We start from the raw sequence: 20,007 nt of genomic DNA, 5'->3' as shown, positions 1-20,007 counted from the left end.
TTTGAAGTTGGGCATTCTCACTTTTCATAGAGATTCCTTTACAGCAATCTTAGAGTTCTTTTCTGAGCTTCAGCGTCATATACCCAGAGTTTATTTCTCCTCTTTTAAAAGATGTGTGTGTGTGCATGCACGTGTGTGCGTGTGTCTGTGTGTGCATGCACATGCCCAGATGTACAATGGTGCGTGTGTGGAGGTCAGAGGACAACCTGTGGGAGTCTATTCCGTCCTTCCTGCACGTGGGATCCAGGGATTGAAGTCAGGTCATCAGGCTTGGTGGCAAGTGCCTTAATCTACCAAGTCCCTAGCCCCGCCCCTAGGTTCCTCTCTCACCCTCACATCCAGCTTCTCTTGGGCACTTTGTGTTAGGGTGGGTGCCGAGCACATCAGTTAGGATCTTTAGGGCTGGTCTTTACCACCATCTCCTCATTCTGAAAAGCAGTTATCTTTAAAAGTCTTGATACTTGAAAGCTTGGTTTGTTAAAGCTTTCTTTTGTAACCCATTATTTAAAGCTTTTCTCCTTACCTTCGGACAAAAATAAGATTTACTGGGGGCTATTTATTTATTATTTTGTTAGTTTGGGACAAGCCCTCCTTGAATGTTTTCATGTACTATTTCAGAGCCTTCTTGTGTGTTTTCCTCTGAAGACAAAAGCACAGAGTTTCTTCTGTTTCAACTGTGGCCAGTGTGTAAGCATTTTTCAGGAGTCAGGCCAAAGATGTCAACATCAAGGAAGTTTTTCTCTGGACCACTCTTCCCAAGTTTGAGTGGGCCCACTCTTGGTTAATGATTATCATAGCACTGCGGCAATACATACCTACTTTTCCAATCTCACCTTGGCACGTCCATAATCGGCTAAGGGACCACCAAATTTATAAGATAACTTCAAACAGTGAAAAAAAAACACAAAAACCCCAATAATCAGAATGCATATTACATGCAGGAGAAGGCTCAGAGAAAAATATACAGATGCCAGCTGTGACTATTATAAGCTTTTGATTAAAACAGAATTGGAAAATCAAAAGATATTAACTGGTTCAACAAATGTTCATATAGCTAATTGAGATCATGTGGAACTGTTTTCAATTTTGTATGATTTTTAGAAAATGACTTATACAGACCTCTTTGTCAGAGTATAAACACAATTATAATAGCTAGTATTCAGTGTTCCTAGGTATGGTAAGTATTTTATGTTTATTATTGACTTATTTAAAATTAACATGAAATTTAAATTTCTTTAATTTTTTTGCTATTTGGTAGGAGTTAAAAAAATTATAAAATATACATGAGAAAAAACCCCAAACACAAAAAGGTTTCTGGCATATTAACTCATCTCTTTCCGAAGCCAGCATAGACTGGCTTTGTAAAACACAGGGCATGGTACTTGTATGCGTCATGATTTCCCTGTTTCCAGTGGATAGCATCTGAACTGTGCATCCCTTAAGGACACCAAATAATAACATTTTATATTGCTGTAATATTTTCACCTTTAAAAAACATCTATATACAAAAAAATCCTTTTATAGTGAAAAAATGGAGCATGTTTAAAGAAAACAGAAAATTGTCATTCTTAGCTGCGCAGTGATGGCGCATGCCTTTAATCCCAGCACTGGGGAGGCAGAGGCAGGCAGGTCTCTGAGTTCGAGGCCAGCCTGGTTTACAAGAGCTAGTTCCAGGACAGGCTCCAAAGCTACACAGAGAAACCCTGTTGTCTTGAAAAAAAAATAAAACAAAACAAAACAAACAAACAAAAAAGGAAATTGTCCCTCTTAAAATACACACAAATACCAATTTGATTCCGATGCATTCAAGCACTGATTGAGTCAGCACCACCTTCAGGAGCCATAGACTGCTCTTTCTTGGTGGTGGGAAATGAGATGGGCTTGCTGTTCAAGAGCTTGTCAACGGGGCCGCGAAAGCTGGGCTGTGGGGAGTCCTAGTGGCTGGCCGGTCCCCGAAACCTTCACCAATGACAAGAGAGCAACTCATTGAATGTTTGGAACACATATTTCAGAAGGGAGAAAATGCTGTTCCTCATAGATTATTGTTGAGATTATCATCATCTCCCCACGAGTCTCATTCTCAGCCAGCCACATCATTAGAGGCATCACAGGGGAAGGAAGGCTATTGCTGCCGGAGGACCACAATGGACCCAGGATTCACTTGACAGGCCAAGCCACAGATAACCATGCTTTTCTGGAGTAAAGAGAAACAATTTGGGTGAACTGGAGTTAGTTAAACACAACTGTGTGCAGTTAGACTCACTGGGGTACTGCTTTTGAGCCCACCTCACAACGGCAGCATGGAAGGGTCACCCATCTGTTTTTACCACATTGTCTGGGTAAACTGGGTAACACATTTTCATAAGGAATGTGAGTGTGGATAAGAAGATACACTACAATTTTAAGAGAACTCAAGCAGAGTAAGTACATAGAAAATTTAATTTGAAATAACTTAAAATGTTTAGGTTTGATCTCAAATTATTTCAGGTCTACAGAAACAATTGAAAATGTATACACAGGGGCATGTGTATGCATACAAACATTTATCTCCATAATTTCATACAGGCACACATGTATTAAAATTACATATGTATAAATCCTCAAGAGATATGTATTTAAGATATGTATAGGTCAAGACATAGGGATTATATATCTCTATAGATATAGCTTTATCTATTCACATAAAGATATATATCCATCTTTACTCGGAGATGGAATTCTCTAATCTTACTCACACATTCTTTGGAAAGCTTAAGCCACAGAAGGTACACTAATCACACACAGCACAGGTTTCTAGACTTAGTCCTCCACGGTAAAAAATTATTCCTATTCTTCCACTCATAGTTCCTGCAGTTTTCCTTAAAGTTGTCCATTCAGATAGAGAATGAAACTCAGTTCTGAACGGAAAATAATTCTGAGCTGGCGTAACCTGAGGGCACACTTCAGCCTGCTTTCTGTCCTCAGGCATGGACATATAAACTGAAGCTATAAGATAGGCCTCTTTGCTTCAAAGGTTGCGTTTGTCAGCGACTGGGGTTTAAAAACATGAAGAGATGTTAAAAAAAAAAAAAAAACAACTAATATTTTGCTTAGGTAGAGTAGTCACACGCAGTTAAGCTGTCAACTCCCTCACACTTTTTTCTCTAAAGCTAGTAGCAGTAGCAAGAACAGCTGAAAGAAAGCAGTGAGTGGCGCTCTGGGCAAGACCATCCCGGCAGCTGTGTGTTTTCAGCAAACTACTTTGCGTAGGTTTCTCAGCACTTTCACACATACCCAAAGTCTTGTGTTCCTAGTGGGCGCAGAAGCTCCTCTTAGGGTTTCCAAAATCCCTCACGCCCTCACTTTTGTGTGGTCAAATACAATGTTAAAATGTGTAAGTTATGTCGGTTAACAAGCTGTTAAATCGTGACAAACTTGCCGGTTTAGATCCCTGCTCGGGGGTTTCCCTCTTGCAGTCAAGAGGCTGAGCCCTGGCTGGGTTTTCCCATTTCGAATCAACCACTCAGGCCCCCAGAGAACCTGAGCATTGCTTCCCACAGGGATTTGCTGAGAAAGAACATACATGTGCTGGCGCTGTATGTAGAAAAGTATCTTTGATTCGCCAGCTTGCCTTTGTTGTGTGTACACATCTTGGAGAAGGTGTTTATCTTGGTTTGACCACGTTACTCATAATATAATATCTTGCGTTATGGGGGATTTATTTATTTTAAAGGATAAAAACTGTATTCTAAATCTACAAAGAATTCTCTACATGGATTAATTAGAAAAAATGCAAAAAAATTAGGAAGATATGTAAACTCAAGTTATGAGGTATTCCAAAGGAGCAGTGCCAGTGGAGTTTGCCCGCCCCGCACTGCAGCGCTCTTGCTGTCTGCCACTGTGGGGTTCACCCGCCCTGCACTGCAGCGCTCTTCCTGTCTGTCTGCCACTGTGGGGTTCGCCAGCCCCGCACTGCAGCGCTCTTCCTGTCTGTCTGCCACTGTGGGGTTCGCCCGCCCCACACTGCAGCGCTCTTCCTGTCTGTCTGCCACTGTGGGGTTCGCCAGCTCCGCACTGCAGCGCTCTTCCTGTCTGTCTACCACTGTAACTGGAGAAGCACGAGGAGCGGGAGATGAAAGCCCTTCTGGAAAGGCGAGGCTTTCAGCAGTTCAAAGCAGAGACAGGAAAGAGAGGGCTAAAGCAACATCTACATGCCTTTGTCTAGCAACATTTTCCCCCTTAAAAGTTGCTATTTTTAGTCCTAAAAGCACTCACTTTTATGGGGCACGTGCTTGTCTATGTAACTTCCCTTTCCAGAGAGAGGTTTTCTGCTTTAAATACTAAGAAAGTACAGTGTTTTCAAATTAGATTTTCTATGCTATATTTACTTTTACAGATGTGTTTAGTTCTAAAACTGTGGGTTTACTGTATTCTGGGGAGAATATATATACTCCAAGAAACCTTTACACTCAACTCAGACACAGTCAATCTTGACCCCTCAGTTCTAATAGCTTATTGCTTCCACTAACTAGAAATCCTGCATTCTCTTTATGGATCTAACTTAAATGGCTAAAATCTGAGAAATGGGCCATTATCACATTCCCTGAACAGCCAGGTTTTACAAGTCTTTCACAACTTGATCGCTTTCCCCCTGGTACTTCAATAGGTTATTCTGTCTGCACACACGAACTAGGGATTCCCAGGAAACAGATATCAGCACTGCAATGCATATACCAGAAACACACAGACCACACGTGGCATTCACTCCAGGGGCAAGTCAGTAATGAGTCAGACATACATACATGTGCAAATGTACAGTTCAAAGCAAATTATTTTAGCTTCTAAAATCCTGAATATTAAAAGTGAGCTGAGATAGCTCTTGTGACATTTAGCATGAAAACTCTAGACAGCAATTTTCATGATGAAGTATCTTCAAATCACATCTCGTGAGTTTCTTATTGCGCAGCAAAGCACCATGCTGAATATCATGCCAAAGATCTGCAACAGAGAAAACACTCCTTAGCAACTTCTGCACGCAGGTTCCATAAGAAGATCAGCCACGGTGGCCGTGTCTAGCTCAAGTTACTAAAGAAGCATAACCAATGCCACTGACTGTAAGTGACATCTTATATGGTCTTTAAAGATGGCTATAAGCAAGACTTGTGTGTCAGCCTTGCTGAACTGCTGTTTTCTTTCTTAACAGACAAGGCTGTTTGAAGAAAGGGCTCTGTTGCTGGCTTATGGTTCTTAACAGTTATAAAAGATTGATACATTTCTGGCTTTTGAATTTTATATTTTAGGTGAATCTCAGATTTATTTATTTTATTTAAATGTTTTCTTAATTTCTTAGGTAAATGTGCTTTCGGTCTAACTGTCAGAAAAGCTTTATTTCCTACAGCAGCGAAGCCCTGTGAAACAGTGGGATTTCTCTTCATTCTTGGTCTCTTTCTATGCAAATAACACATGACTGTTTAAATCAGTAGTTCTGCAAGACATAAATAGAAGTTATTGAGCTACAATATTCCTGACTTCTGTCTCTTGGATAGTTCTCTAAGAAGCCAAAAACCTGGACGGAACTATTTTTCCTCTGGTTTGAAGAGAAGAATACCAAGACATCCTTTATCTCCTCAGTCATAACCCCTACAAGTCCACAGCCAGAGGAACCCTGCCTGTGGATGCCTCTTAACAAATGATAATGTTCATTTTTAAAATCTGGTGCCATGGCCTTGATTCTCTCCTCAGTCCCATCCTGAGACAGACTAGGATCTGTGACTGTTCGATGCATCAAGGAAGCAGTGATGAGTTGCTCTGGGAGGGCAAAGGAAGACAGAGCTAGGGGTTCAGCCAGCATAGAGTTCAGGTCTGTGGTTGCCAGTGTGAGGTCAGGGAGACACCTAATGGGCGTTTGGTTAAGTCATTACACTGTGCAGCCTTTCCCGAGGGAAGAAGAACTCAGGGAGAAACTCCTGATCCAAGACAGACAAGCAAGGCTATTTCCTCTTTCCCACAGCTACAAGTTTGGATGTGACCGCCACCTCATCCTGGATATTGTCTGAGGGGGTTCCTTTTGAGAGAACCTTCGCTCTCAGCCTGCAGGGGTCATGAGTCAGGGCTGTCTGCCTCTGTTGAGATTGACTATCTACTTGATAACTCCATTAAGTGGAGTGTTTTCAATCCACTTGTGCTGGTTAGTTTTATGTCAACTTGACAGAAGCTAGGGTTATCTGAAAGGAGGAACCTTAATTGAAAAAAAAATGCTTTCATAAGATCTTGTAAGTTGTTTTCTTAATTAGTGATTGATTGGGGAGTGCCCAGTCCAATGTGGTTAGTGCTTCCCATGGGCTGGTGCTGGGTTCTATAAGAAAGCAGACTGAGTAAGCCATGAGGAACAAACCGGTAAGCATCATCCCTTCTTGGCTTCTGCATCAGCTCCCGCCTCCGGGATCCTGCCCTGTTTGCATTCCTGTCCTGAGTTCCTTCAGTGATGCACAGTGCTGTGGAAGTGTAAGGCAAATGACCCCTTTCCTCCCCAAGCTGCTTTGGTCATGGTGTCTTGGCACAGATGTTAACTCTAAGACATTTCTCTTCAGTACCATCACCGGGGAACTGCAGAATTGCAGCCCCGTTAGCCCCAGAACATGTTGGGGGAGGGCCTGTGAGCTGTCCCCAGATTTGCAGTGCCTCAGAATAGTATTTCTAGCCACTGTCCCACCCTGTGTTCTGGATACAGAGAAGGGAAAAAGTGTTTGGGTCTCCCCTATGAACCTACCAATTCATGGATTTCCTCAACATCCTTGTAGCCCTGCCTTTGTGTAAGCTGTGAGTTAATCTACACATAGACTAGTAAGCAAATTATATCCTTTTTTAAAATTTTATCTATCTACTATGTATACAGTGTTCTGCCTGCATGTTTGCCTGCAGGTCAGAGAGGGCACAAGATCTCATTACAGATGGTTGTGAGCCACCATGTGTTTGCTGGGAATTGAACTCAGGACCTCTGGAAGAACAGCCAGTGCTCTTAACCTCTGAGCCATCTCTCCAGCCCTAGCAAATTCTATCTTATGTTAGCTACCATGGCCTAAATTCTGGACAATGGGAACCACCTCTTCACTGGGTTCTGACTCCAATCTTACCTCTCTCTCCAAACCTTCCTCATCCATTCTGCACCACAGGTCCTTCTGGCCATGAAGGCACCTGAAGCCCAGCCTTTCAGAAGAGCACACAAAACCTTCAATTATGTGGACCTGAAGGCTCTTCTTGCCTCTCTTACTACTCCTGCCCAGGGCTACCAATTCTTCCAACACACATTTAAAAACAGAAACAAAACAAGGTCTCTCCCTTCCCTGGAGCTGAGGACTGAACCTTGTGCTTGCTGGGCAAGCACTCTACCACTGAGCTAGATCCTCAACCTCACAACAAGGTCCCACGTAGCTAGCTCAGGCATATCTCAAATTCACTATGCAGCAGGAGATGATCTTAAACTTCTAATCCTTTGGCCACCATCTCCTAAGTGACAGGACCACAGGTGTATGCAGTACTGGGGATTGAACCTAGGGTTTTGTATATGCTAGGAAAACCCTTTAACAGCAAGGCTATGTCCCCAGCCTCTCTTCCACACACACGTATGCTTTTAAAGAACTGAGTCACCAACAGATGCTGGGTACAGAGTGCTTCATTCCTTTTCTTATGATACTCTCCTTGCCTGAATTCTGGATATGCCCATAGTCAAAATATACAGAAAGATGGTACTCGTTAGTTGCAAAACATTCAGATTTTATGTAAATTAATTTGTAACAACAGGCTATAGGTAGTACCTCTTTTGACCATAATCATCTTGTAAGGATATGTTTAAAATTCAGATACTACCCTGCCGGGCAGTGGTGGCACACACCTTTAATCCCAGCACTCGGGAGGCAGAGGCAGGCAGATCTCTGAGTTCGAGGCCAGCCTGGTCTACAAGAGCTAGTTCCAGGACAGGCTCTAGAAACTACAGGGAAACCCTGTCTCGAAAAACAAAACAAAACAAAAATTCAGATACTACCAATAAAGAAATTAAAACTTAGAGAAATTAAGGAACTCTTCTTCCATCTCAGGGCTTCTCAGAAGGTGATGGAGCCAGGAGGGGAATGCAGTTTGTAGCTCGCCCTACACTGCCTCTTCAAGGTATAGATGCAGAGATGAACTTGCTATCATGTTACTGAGACAGAAATCACTTGCCGAGGTTATGACTGGCAGGTTTACATGGGAAGTTATTGCAATGACACATTCAAGGTCATAATTAGGTGGATACTGGAATCTGTACCATATTTTACAGGGCTACTTCTGATGTATGTAATTAGCTTTGTTCTTCGGAGACGTCCTGGAAACAAAGGTTTTTTTTCCCCTATTTTGAGAATTCTCACTTAAGATGCTGTCACCTCCAATGTGAAGAGAAATAAGATGTAAGGTTCTAAAGCTTCTTAGAAGGCAGAAAAAAAATTTCTAGAGCTTTCTTACCGTGAGACCCGCAATTCCAATACCAACAATTCCAATGAGCTGCAGCTTAACACTGATTACGGTTTCAATTTTGTCGATGCAATTCTGTTTTGTAAAAAAAAAAAAAAAAAAAAGTCAGCAGTGGAAACTAACTGTGTGGCTCATGCTCTGACCCAATCCTTCCATTTTCTGCGATGGGTCTGTAAGTTCATCCACGCCAGCTTCTGCTCATATGTAAACCATCATCCCTCATGGGTAAGGGCGACCTGACAACTCTGAAGCAAAAAAAAAAGTCCTGAGGTAAGTGCAACCCTCCCCTTTGGGTGCGATTGTCCTGTTTAGGCCAGAGGTCTGCTTCAGAGCTCTGAAATGCAGCGTCACAAGGCTGTTTCTGGGGGACTTCAGGCATTCCAAAACTTGAGGCCTTTTCTCACTCTCAGCAAGGAAAGATGAGGTATTCTCTAAATAATAACCCTACTGTCACCTGCTGTTTACAAGGCATTTTATACACTTGAGCTATGCAAGACAGGCATTATCTTTCAAAAGACTAAAAAGTCTGCATGGAGTCAAATTAAATTTTAGAAAGTCAATACTTAGGAAAACCAGGTCTTGAGAGTTAAAAGATCATTGTTCCAGTGTTAGCTGAGCTGTGGGTTCCTATCCTCGACCCTTCAGAGATCTGTGAAGCCTAAGTTTGAAGAAACTTCAGAGAGGGGCGGGGGGGGGGGTTGGGCAGGGGCTAAGGCTGAGGGGTCATTCATGACCATTATCAGTTTCCCAGTGCCCAAAGTTTCCACTTGGAGTCTTCCTACATAGAGGTGTGCTCTCCGTCCAGATGCATCCTCAGGGTACGGTAGATCTTTAGCACCCTCCGATACCCGCATAAGTTATGTGAAACAGTAACCACTTTCATGTCTCCGTTTCTGTTTAATGGCTCTGCAGACCCCATATCGTGGCTTGGTGGATGAGGAGCGGTAAGCTCCAGCTTCCTCCCTCAGGAGGCTTGGCAGGGAGGATACAGTCTCCCAGAAGAGCAAGAGTGCACTCTGGTGAAAGCCTGGAGTGTTACTGGAGACAGCAGCTTCCCCGCATGGCAGAGAAAACCAGAGTCAATGGGCAGTACTTCTAGTGTTCCCCATTTCCGCTGCCTCTGAGACATGCCTTGCTTCTGTGCCAGGCACTGTTTAGGGCAGTGAGCACACACAAGGTATGAGTGTTCCTTTGCAAGTTCTCTTCCTTTTCTCGGAGCTAACCAGGTGCCTTTCTCCGCAGAAGGCTAACCCCTTCCTGGGCTCTGGCTCTCACTCCCTCGCATCTCTCCGGGAGCCAGCCAGTCACCCTCCTTCCTTCCCATGCATTCTGCCTCTTTCTCTCCATTAACATCACCGCTGGCCACATAACACCATGCTCAGTGTTTCCAATCTAAAGCAAGCAAAGCCACCTGTCCCTTGCCGTCTCCTCCAGCCCTGCCAACAGCCCTTCTTTCCATTCAGAGACAGTTTCTTGTGTGAAAAACAAATTACAAAACATGTGCTGGCTTTCCTTATTCACAAGGGAATACATAGTCACTGAAATTTGGAAAATAGATATTAATAAAACGAAAATAAGAAACATCTGTCCTCCACTAAGATTATAACGAATACTCTTGATTCTTGGGTATAAAAAGACCCACATACTCAGCTCCCTTACATATTAATCAGTGTGCTTTACCCTTAACATGAACAAAATTCAAAAATACCTTCTTATATTAATTGTTTGAAACTGTGACTCTTACTGGCAATAAAACATATTCTATGAAAAAATCATAATTTAAACAATATATTACTGTAGGATTTTAAGAGATCAGTATTTGGTCATTAATGTATATTATTTGTAACAAACAAAATTGTGCGTGCGTGTGTGTGCCACAGGAATTCTTGATGTTGTCTGCTGATATTGGGTGTCTCAGGGACTCTGGAGTCCACCAATTAGGATAGACTGGCTAGCAAGCCTTGGGGACCATCTGCCTCTGCCTTCCCAGCAAGGGGATTTCAGTCCGTTCTACCACACCCAGATTTTTACGAGGTACCGAGGATTAAACTTGGGTCCTTGTGCTTGTGTGGCAAGCAGTTTATAAGCTGAGCTATCTCTCCAGCTCCTGCACACATTAAAAATTATTCCGTTTGTTGAGGACACATCCTGAGAAGTCGAGTTTCTAGGCCAAAGGGCATGAACTCATTTAATATTCTGGGCTATAAGTCTGTACTAATCTCTAAGACTATTGTACCAATTTTTAAAAAATAAAACTCTAATTTCACATCATTCTTGCCCATATTGTATTATTAATAGGAGAGGGAATAACGTGGCCAATTTCACATGTTAAACAATGGTGTCTTGTCATTTAAGGTTGCTGTTAATTTCAAATTGCTTCTGATTGCCTGTGCTTTTTATGTGTTTAATAGTCATTTGCATTTCATCTTTTGTGAACTCTTTTTTTTTCTTGTACTTGGCTCAAACTACGTAATTACCTCTCCATGTAGAAGACGTAGTTGAACTGTCATTACCTACACTCAGTCTTTACCTGTCACCTTTCATCCCGTGTCTCCCACAGGCCTTCCCTGAGCTCCCGCGGCACCATGCCAGCTCTCCCCTAGCCCCCGTGCACCGTGTCAACTCCAGTGTTTACAGTTCCTATTAGACAGTAGGTTCCTTGTTGGTAGGGACCTTGTCTCGTTCATCTTTGTATCCACAGTGCCTGGCAGGCTCTGTGCCAATCTCCTCAGCAGCACGTCCCTTGTGTCTGACTCCTCCTCCTAGTGGCCTTTTGGCTGCTCCCCTTTGCCCAGCTGTAAGTGGTGGTGTTGTTTAGACTATTGTTGGCATGTTTCTCTTCTCCAAAATCTCATGCGTCAAGTCCATGTCTGTAACTCCTCTAACATCTCTCCTAAGCCACAAGCCAGATTTTCCAAACCACAGTGTTGAAAACACTGAGCTAGGGGCTGAAGAATGACCACGGTTAAGAGTAGAGGACCTGAGCCTGGTTCCCAGCACCCATGTCAGATGGCTCACAAGTGCCTGTATCTATAGTTCCAGGGGAATCTGACTCGTCTGGCTTCCCTGAGTAACTATGTGCGTAGCCACATCTTTCTTTCTCTTGCACACATCAATAAAACAGATCTTTAAAAAAAACTTTAAAAGCCTACCATATTGCTTCTTTTCTCTCTAATTGGCTCTTTCTCCTCTATTCGTTAATTTAATAAGTGACACCACCTTTTGTACCAGTGGGAAACCAGAACCCAGGGGTGAATTCTCATCTTCTCTGATATGTGTGGCCATCAATAATGAAGATGTTACCTTCTCCTCTCTAGTCCTACCATTCCATCCAGCTTGTCACATGTGGGTGACAAGGAGCAGTGAAGTCTTCAACTGGTCACCTCCACTCCAGGTTATTCATTATCCATCAACCTTTCTCATTACCATTACAGTAAACTCTATAAAATGCAAATCCAATCTCTCCCATGGCTCCCTAAACCAACATCACAAAGGCTAGACTTTTGGTTTTGTAGGAGCGTGTGAGACCCTTAGCTGTATCTAAGCATTGAAACAGTCCCTCCTGGAGAGGGGAAGGAGGCTCACCAGGCCCATGAAAACCTCACAAGAAATGTACAAGAGTCAGGGAGCTCAGAAAGTTCCAAGACACTCAGGTCTTTCCCCGATGTTATAAGGACCAAACAATTTCTGGGGGAGAGCAGACTCTTCTATGGTGTAGCTGCCTGCAGGTCACACAGGGGACTCTAGTAATGAAGTATTCAGGAGCTGTCATGCATGCTAGGTGTCAGTTTTACTGATACAGCAGCCCAGGTCACCTATAAGTAGCTGGCCCCTGTAAGTAGTCCCCACCCACGCTCCTCTTAGTAATCCTAGCAAAACTCCTCGTTCACTGGGCTAGACTTGGGGGGACTGTTCCTTGGTCTGTGTTGAATGGACAGAAATAGACTCCCCAGGAGAGGTAATGACAGCTCTTGAAGAATGGGCCCCTTCTCACTGAAGAATTCACCTCTCACAGGCATCCTGGGTTTTCCGTGTCCACTCAAAGATGGACCTATCTGCAAACAGCTGTCCCCTCAGACCACTTCATGTCCATTCTGTCCCCTCAGCCTGGAATGGCTCTTCTTTCTTCTGCTCTCTCAGTTCCTATTCATCCTTCGAGATTTGTCTCGACAACCACAGCCTTCCTTGGGCGGCTGGTGATTCTGTTGGGTTCCTTTCAATGTAGCCTTCACTTAGCTCTTGTAAATGTTAACAGATCCCTTATGGTGTCTTCAGCCAGACTCGAGCCAGATGCAAGGTTTTCAGTGGCAGTTCATGACAAGCTGAAACCTGCTTCCCATCTCTCCACCGCCGAGCACCTCAATGCATTGACACCATTGTCCATAGCCTCGCATTTATGCCTTAACCAAGCTCTACTGTGTTTTCCATGACTACTTCACTGGAACTCTGACACGGCCACTCACATCCTTCCATCCAAAGCTTGGGCTCCTGGTCTCCTACAGCACTGGAGTTATCTTCCCAGCAAGACCCTCTTCCGGCTGCTTTCTTGGCTTGGAAAGACTGCCCTTCCACATAGCCTTCCACAAAAGCTTTCCTGATTCTGCTGGGCTTCCGTGGTTCCCTGGACAGACTCCTTGCTTATCAATACAGCCATGCGCTAGCCTAGGAAGCCACTGAGGGAGGGGCTGTATCTTCTCTCACACTTGTTGAATACGCAACAGAGCAGTTAAATTCATCAGGGCCATGACTGTCCCAGAAATACACAGAGCCCTGGCCCTGGTGAAGTAGATTAATATACCTTAACCACGTGGCATAGGCACTCATCACTGGCTGGGAGAGAGCCTCCTAGAATCCCTCCAAGGAAGGATTTGAGGCCCCCAACTGTACCCTGTGGAGTCTACTCTTCACAATAGGGGCTGGTGGGGGAACCTGGAATGGCCAGCTTACCTTGTGGCCTGGAAGCTCCTTTGGACAGGTGGGCTGGACTTGTTCAGAGCTTTCTTTCCCACAGCACTGAAACTAGAGAGCGAGAAGAGGTTTTAGGACACAGGGGGCTGGATGGGGGACAGGAGTGCTGGCTCCAGGAGGATGCAGAGAAGCTCTGCGCCCCCCACCCCCACTGCTATTTCTGGAGAGCGAGGGAAGAAGTACAGAATTGTGCTAGCAACCCAGGAACACGACTTCTCCAATGCGGCATAGGTTTTATGATAGGAAGCAAGGAGGCAGTGTCAGGTGATGTAGTGTGAAGCGGCGGGGCTGCGTCCCGCCACCCGCCGCTTCACACTACAGTTTGGCGCTCCAACGTGGTGACTAAATCCACTTAAAAACCTTGCCCGCTTGGGATCGGAAAGAAAGTTCTCTGAGACCATGCCAATGGCTCACTGCTCCCTTCCCGCACCTGAGCAGATGGCGGAATCAGGCTTAGGCGAGCGGGACAGCGTTTGCGGATTCCTGCCGCCATAGAGAGAGAGGTGTTTTCAGTCTGCGCAGTGCTCTGCGCATCTGATTTGGCTGTAACTTGGATTAAAAGAGTTTCTGTGCTGCACGCTCAGTATCAAAATTAAACTGCTGAGTGCAGCTCCAATGTGGACTGCTGTGTACTGAGGCAGTAACAGCTCTGGCTCTGCTCCGCCATGCTGAATTGTGCTGAGAAAATGCTCCTGGATAGTAAAAAATTACAGATTCACAATAGAAAAGATTCAGACATAGAAGGCCTTTAAATGGCTCACGTAGGCTTAAAAGAGAGAAAAAGAAAATATAGAGAATAAAGTTAATGCCTTAAAAAAAAAGGTTAAAGTCTTTAAAGAGACAGAGTACAGATAGTTATAGATTAAAAGAAGTAAAGTGATAGAGTAAAAATAAGCCACGTAAAAATGGAAAATTCACAGAGAGTCTGGATTATGTATTTTGTTGTGTTTTCTTTGATTTTTTTGACTGTAAAGGAGCTAAGTACAGAGAGACATTTCATTATATGGGCTGCCAGGCTAGACCAGAATGGACATCTTAACGGTATGACTTCAGGATTTGGATCTAAGAACATGATGCTTTGGAAAAGAGTTTCTTCTTTTGTTTTCACAGACGATGAGACTCTGTGGATTGCTTCTATCCCAATATGGTATGATAGACCACGCCCTCCTGAAAGGTTGCTGTGAACATCTTCAAAAAATTACTTCACTCAACTGCCAACTGAGAGGAACCTAGCACACAGGTTATACCATGAAAGACCTAAATAACAACGCCCCCACTCAGCAGGAAGCAGTTTGGAGAGAAATAACTGCGCCCACATTCCCAAATATTGTTTATAAATGTTCTTTTACATTTAAAGGGGGATATGATATAGATATGAATAATTTGCATTGGTATGGATTTTAAGGTCAATTTGTTATATGTATATGTATTTCTGATTTTGATTAAGCTATTGTGATTGTAGTTCACTTTAAAAACTGTAATGTATAATTAGTAAATATAGGTTGTTAATGGATAATCATTGATAATAGTTAAGCTTGTAGTCATGTTATTAGATTTTCTAGATATGTAGAGATATATTTCAGTTAGATAGACATTCTTCATATCTTTCAAAGACTGCAGAATATGGCATTTAATGTTTTAATAACTTAGGGTTTTTCATGACAATGAGACACGTCTGCTCCTGGCAGCACCAATCTACTTCGAGAGGAAGATGGGCATCGAAGAGGCTACTTATGGAGTTTGTTAGCCATTTGGGCAAGAAACTGCTCTTGCCTGGACTGTTGCATAAACTGGACACAAGGAACCCACAGAAAGAGGACTGCTAAACTTGCCTAAAGGTGAGATGGTCTCTCAGGGTTCCTGATTCGTGAAGGAGTCTGCGAGACGTTCTGCAGGACACAGCAGAAAGTGACTGAACTGTCTTTGGAATTTTTCTGCTTCATGGAAATGTCTGCTGGATACTGTGGGCCTGAAGCCCGAGGATGGATGCCCCAACGGTACAGGGGAACTTTGGGTGACTGTCCAGGCAGCGAGTTGTCTCTGTCATTTCTAGAGTTTTATAAGTTACTTATTTCTTGTTTACTTAGGTAGCATTGTATCCTTCTGGAGTCTTTGATGGAGTTGAAGAATAAATAGATAGTTATAGATTTCCTTAGTTATGATAAAAGATAAAATAGATTTAAATATTGTAACTGTAATACTTGCTTGATAACTGTTTTGTTATATGTAATTTTGCTATGTTAAAATTGAAGCCTTTCTTTTTTGTTTAAACAGAAAAAGGGGAAATGATGGAGGAGAGTTATCTGTCTATGTTTCTTTCATTGGTTAATTAATAAAGAAAACTGCCTTGGCCCTTTAAGAGACAGAGAGTTAGGTAGGTGGAGTAAACAGAACAGAATTGTGGGAACAAGGAAGTAGAGTTGGGGAGACGCTTCAGGCATTCGCCATAGTGAGTCTCCATGCTGCTCCTCTCCGAGATGGATGCAGGTTAAGATCTCTCCTGGTAAGGCACACCTCGTGGTGCTACCCAGATTACTAAATATGGGTTAAAGGAAGATGTGAGAATTAACCAATAAGAGGCTGAAACTATGGGCCAGGCAGTGTTTTAAAAGAATACAGTTTCCGTGTAATTATTTCGGGTGTAAAGCTAGCCGGCGGCCGGGTGGTGGGACGCAGCCCCGCCGCCTTCACACTACAAGGTGAGGAGTTAATTGGTGGTGTTCTCCTTAGAGTGCTACTTTGGAGACAGGGATGGGGGTCTCACATGCCATCCTTCAGACCTGAAGTCTGAAAAACCTGCCCAGGAGCAAAACTTGATGAGCTTTGGGAAGAGCTCATTACTCAGGGACTAGGGGAAGAGAGGAGAGGTGGCCACAGGAAAACCCAGGGCCAGAAGAGCAGGCATGAGTGCTGGCTGGCAAACAGGCAGCCTGCCTCAGGGTTGGCTGTTTAAGACAAAGGAATCTGTGTGCTGCTTGGTGTCTCTGGAGAGCCTTGGAAAACACTCACTTGCCCAGAAGTTCACAGTTACCTTACCAGAGTGCAGTGCTTAAGAAGACAGAATGACCCTGTTCTGGTCCACTTCCCCCATAAGCCTTTCTTGACTCCATGTAGCTCTAAGCACTCCACTCTGGCACATTGCCATGGAACATTCTAGAAGGAATATAGTTGTCTTCCCACAAACTTTGTTTTATAAGTAAGGAGCGAGTTAAGCGGACATCAGAGAGGCTAACTAACTCATTCAGCACCACAGGGCTGCAGCTGAGCTCTACTGGCTTGAAGGCCACCATGCTTGCTTCCGTCATACCGCAGTGTCACCACGGAGAGGAACTGACACGTATTTGGGTGGCTTTCTCAGTGTCCTGTGACACCCTGATTCTTGTGAGTCTGTGGTCGACATCATTCTAGCCAAAGGTCTCCCCAAAATACAAACTATAGCTCTCATCAGAGCTAAAATAAGAGGTGGCTGCTTCCACTCATTGGTTTTATTTTTATTTTTAGTTTAGGCGATCAGAGAAAGCCTGGCGCATGCGCGGTCTGTGGAACGTGTGACCCCCAAAGGAGAAGCGGAGTTACTCACTGCCGAGTGGAAGGTGATGAGGGTGCCATTGCCCCTTCCCCGGCCTTTAAGGTAATCGCTGTATGCCTCCTCATACATAGTCTGTACGTGTCGTACGGCCTGAAAAGACACCAGCACACAGTGAACGGAAGGGCGCAGACCGTTTCTTTTTACCGAGAAGAATCCCCTCTTCTATGTTCTTTGGGAACTCTGCTTTCCCACACACTCTTCTGTAGGCGAAGGACACACTGACCAAGAAGGCCTTCCTAGGTCAGAGCCAGGGGCAATTTCTAAACCTGATGGGCTTCACTGTCAGGCGCCGCCCTGGTGGGCCACTAGAGGTGGAATCTGCGGAAGCGTGGTTCCCTGCCAGCTGAAAGGCAGGCGCCCACGGCCAAGGAAGATGTTATGCATCCAAATAGCCATAGGTTTCAGCTCTAATGGAGATAAACTAAAGTTCGTAATCTTTGGATACCAGCCGCCATTTAGGAGAGTTTCAGAGGGGTGACAGGCTCTCGTTTCCATGTTTATCATTTTCAAGCTTACTATGTAAGCATAGTATGGATGATACGTGAGTGCATTGGAAACGCAACCCTCTTAAGGCTCCGATCTGCCTGCCTTCCTTTACACTCTTCTCTGTCACTGCCTGCTTATCCTTCTAAAGGTCATGGGCCGATGGGCTCCCCTCATAACCTGTCCTGGGCACTAGGGATCGCACTTGTACACAGCAGGTCAGGCGTTAGCGTCTCACAGTGGTGTCTAGGTCGAGCCTTTGAAACAAGTGACAGAGGAACGAGAAAGTAGGTTCCCCCTCCTTGCCCCATTCTTGCCTGTCTTATTTTGAACTAGGGACAGTCTTAAACTAGAAATCCAGTTCACAAACAAACAGACAAAACCCTAAATCAAGCAAACACAGACCAGTTTCAAACCATGTATACACATGCTGAGCCCTGTACACTACTAGGCTAAAAGGTTCTGCTTACACGATTTTGTAGGCTATTTTGTTTCTTAATACACCTTGGGGTGAGTAGTCTATATTGTTTACCACAAGAAGAACGCTTTAACAACCGCCCACACATCTAGGTTTTACTTACTACGTCCTTGCCTATAAAAGCAAACACTCCAGTGGTTACTTCGGCAGCAAATATCACCAGCAGACAGGTGAAAAACTGTTGAGAGAAAACACTGATTTCACTCATTTAATACCTTTTCAACTTACTTAGTCTGCTTGCATCTCCTTCTGCTGTCAAGGCCTTGGGTAAGGCTGTGAGTTTGGTGGTAGGGATGCTTCTAGGCACTTTGCCTCCTCCGTGCAGCTGCCAAGGCCCTTTTGTATGGATTGTTTGTTATTCTACTCAACAACTGGCCCCTCAGCACGTGTTCTGTGCCAGGCACTGTCCTTTGAGCCCGTTATCCAGCAGCAGAAGAGATCCTAACCCCTCTGATGTCATAAAGCTTATGTTGGGCAGAAGAGATCCAGTCAATGAGGGAAGGTCTTATACGCATTATAAAATGCATAAAGGAATATTAGAGAGCCACATAGAAACCCTGTCACCAAGCACAGGATCTGGCAGTGACACCCTCTGTAAATACTTGATGATCAAGTAAGTTCTACAGAGAGGAAATCTGGTTGGACAAAGCTTCCACTGAGGCTTGGTCTTGGGGTAGTGTGATGGTCTGGAAGGGGCTTCTCTGAGGAGAGGGAGAGAGACACATGTGCAGGGTCTGTGGGGGGGGGGGTGTGTTTGGGGGGTATGTGTGGGGTGTGTTTGTGGGGTTTGTGTGTGGGTTTGTGTGTATGGAGGTCTCCTTATGGATAGCGTTCTGCCACGTCTTAAGTTTGCTGATTAAACTCAGCTCTGTGATGAACACAGCAGGGCTTTTCAGCTTTATTTGTGGAAACAAAGACTGGCAGGGAGAAGAAACAGACATTTCACACAGCCATAGACCTGCAGCAGCAGGCAGACATGGGAAACCCAAAGACCGCAATGGGAATGGGAAATGAGGGGGCCTCACAACACCCTGCTTCAGGCTCCCTGCGAGGAGTACAAAGCCTTCCCTCTGTTCCTCGCTTCTTTAGGCTTCAGAATATGGGCTGATAGTGGGTAATGGGGTAACAGGGAATGGAAACTATTTCTGTTGTTGTTGTTTAACAGACTCTGCTGGTTAAAATAAGGTAACAGAGGGATGTTTGTTAAGTTGTTGATCTTAACCAGAAATGCTTTTCTTGTAGATTAACAGTCCTTTTTTCCTGGCTATAGGAATCTTTAAGCTGCCACATACACAGTGAAATATTATTTTTAAAGAACAATCAATTCATAAGCGCTCTTCCCCCAAAATTTTTACACTGATGAGCTCATTGTTTTCACATTTTCCATGTGAGGCAGGAGCAGAGATAATACCATTCTCATGCAGGAGACGGGAAAACAGACATCAGAGGGAGGGTCCAGCGCCAAAGCTTTAAGCCCCAGAGGAACCAGAGCTTCCAACCAGGTCCCCCAACTCTCTAGGGAAGTTTGCCCACCCACCCCGTGCCCACCTCATAGCCCCACTTACTGATCCAAGCACACACTGTGACTCACGCATGGCTCCACAGCACCCGAAGAACCCCACAGCCATCATCAGGGCCCCAGCTCCAACCAACACATAGAGCCCTGTGGATGAGAACCAAGTCAGAGCCTGAGGGAAGGTGAGGCCAGTCGAGCACAGAGCAGGAGATGACAGCCCTGCCTCCCACACCCCAGGCTCTGGCTTTCCTCTCTGCACAGCGCCCTGCTGTCAACTGTAATGGTGATGCTTGCTAACCGGCTCATGCATACCGGCTCACTCAGCAAAGCCACCCTATCTCACTGCCAGACGAGTGAACCCATCAGAAAACTGAACCTGAAGGGAGCCAGGGAGGGGAAGAAGCCACCTCTACCACTGCTTAGAGCTGTGTCAGTGAATGGCCACCACAAGCCTAGAGCCCAAACACGGCTTCTCAGGTCCTGCACCTT

General features: G+C 44.5%; 1 protein-coding gene across 1 annotated transcript in view; it reads right to left on the bottom strand.

Annotated features, from left to right (window-relative positions):
• Positions 1–2,420: 2,420 nt before the first annotated feature.
• Tspan2 (tetraspanin 2) overlaps positions 2,421–20,007 on the bottom strand; it is a 42,774-nt gene continuing 25,187 nt past the window's right edge. Inside the window, exons 3-8 of the mRNA XM_038311268.1 lie at positions 19,568–19,665; positions 18,106–18,180; positions 17,033–17,131; positions 13,432–13,503; positions 8,476–8,559; positions 2,421–4,977 (exon numbers count right to left, since the gene is read on the bottom strand). Of these exons, the coding sequence (XP_038167196.1) occupies positions 4,912–4,977; positions 8,476–8,559; positions 13,432–13,503; positions 17,033–17,131; positions 18,106–18,180; positions 19,568–19,665 (494 nt within the window). The 3' untranslated portion in view covers positions 2,421–4,911. The remainder of the gene's footprint in view (positions 4,978–8,475; positions 8,560–13,431; positions 13,504–17,032; positions 17,132–18,105; positions 18,181–19,567; positions 19,666–20,007) is intronic.

This window comes from Arvicola amphibius, chromosome 14 (assembly GCF_903992535.2).
Source record: "Arvicola amphibius chromosome 14, mArvAmp1.2, whole genome shotgun sequence".
Lineage (NCBI taxonomy): Eukaryota > Metazoa > Chordata > Mammalia > Rodentia > Cricetidae > Arvicola > Arvicola amphibius.
Note: the sequence above shows the minus strand (reverse complement) of the source record. Positions and strands in the feature narration are given on the sequence as shown.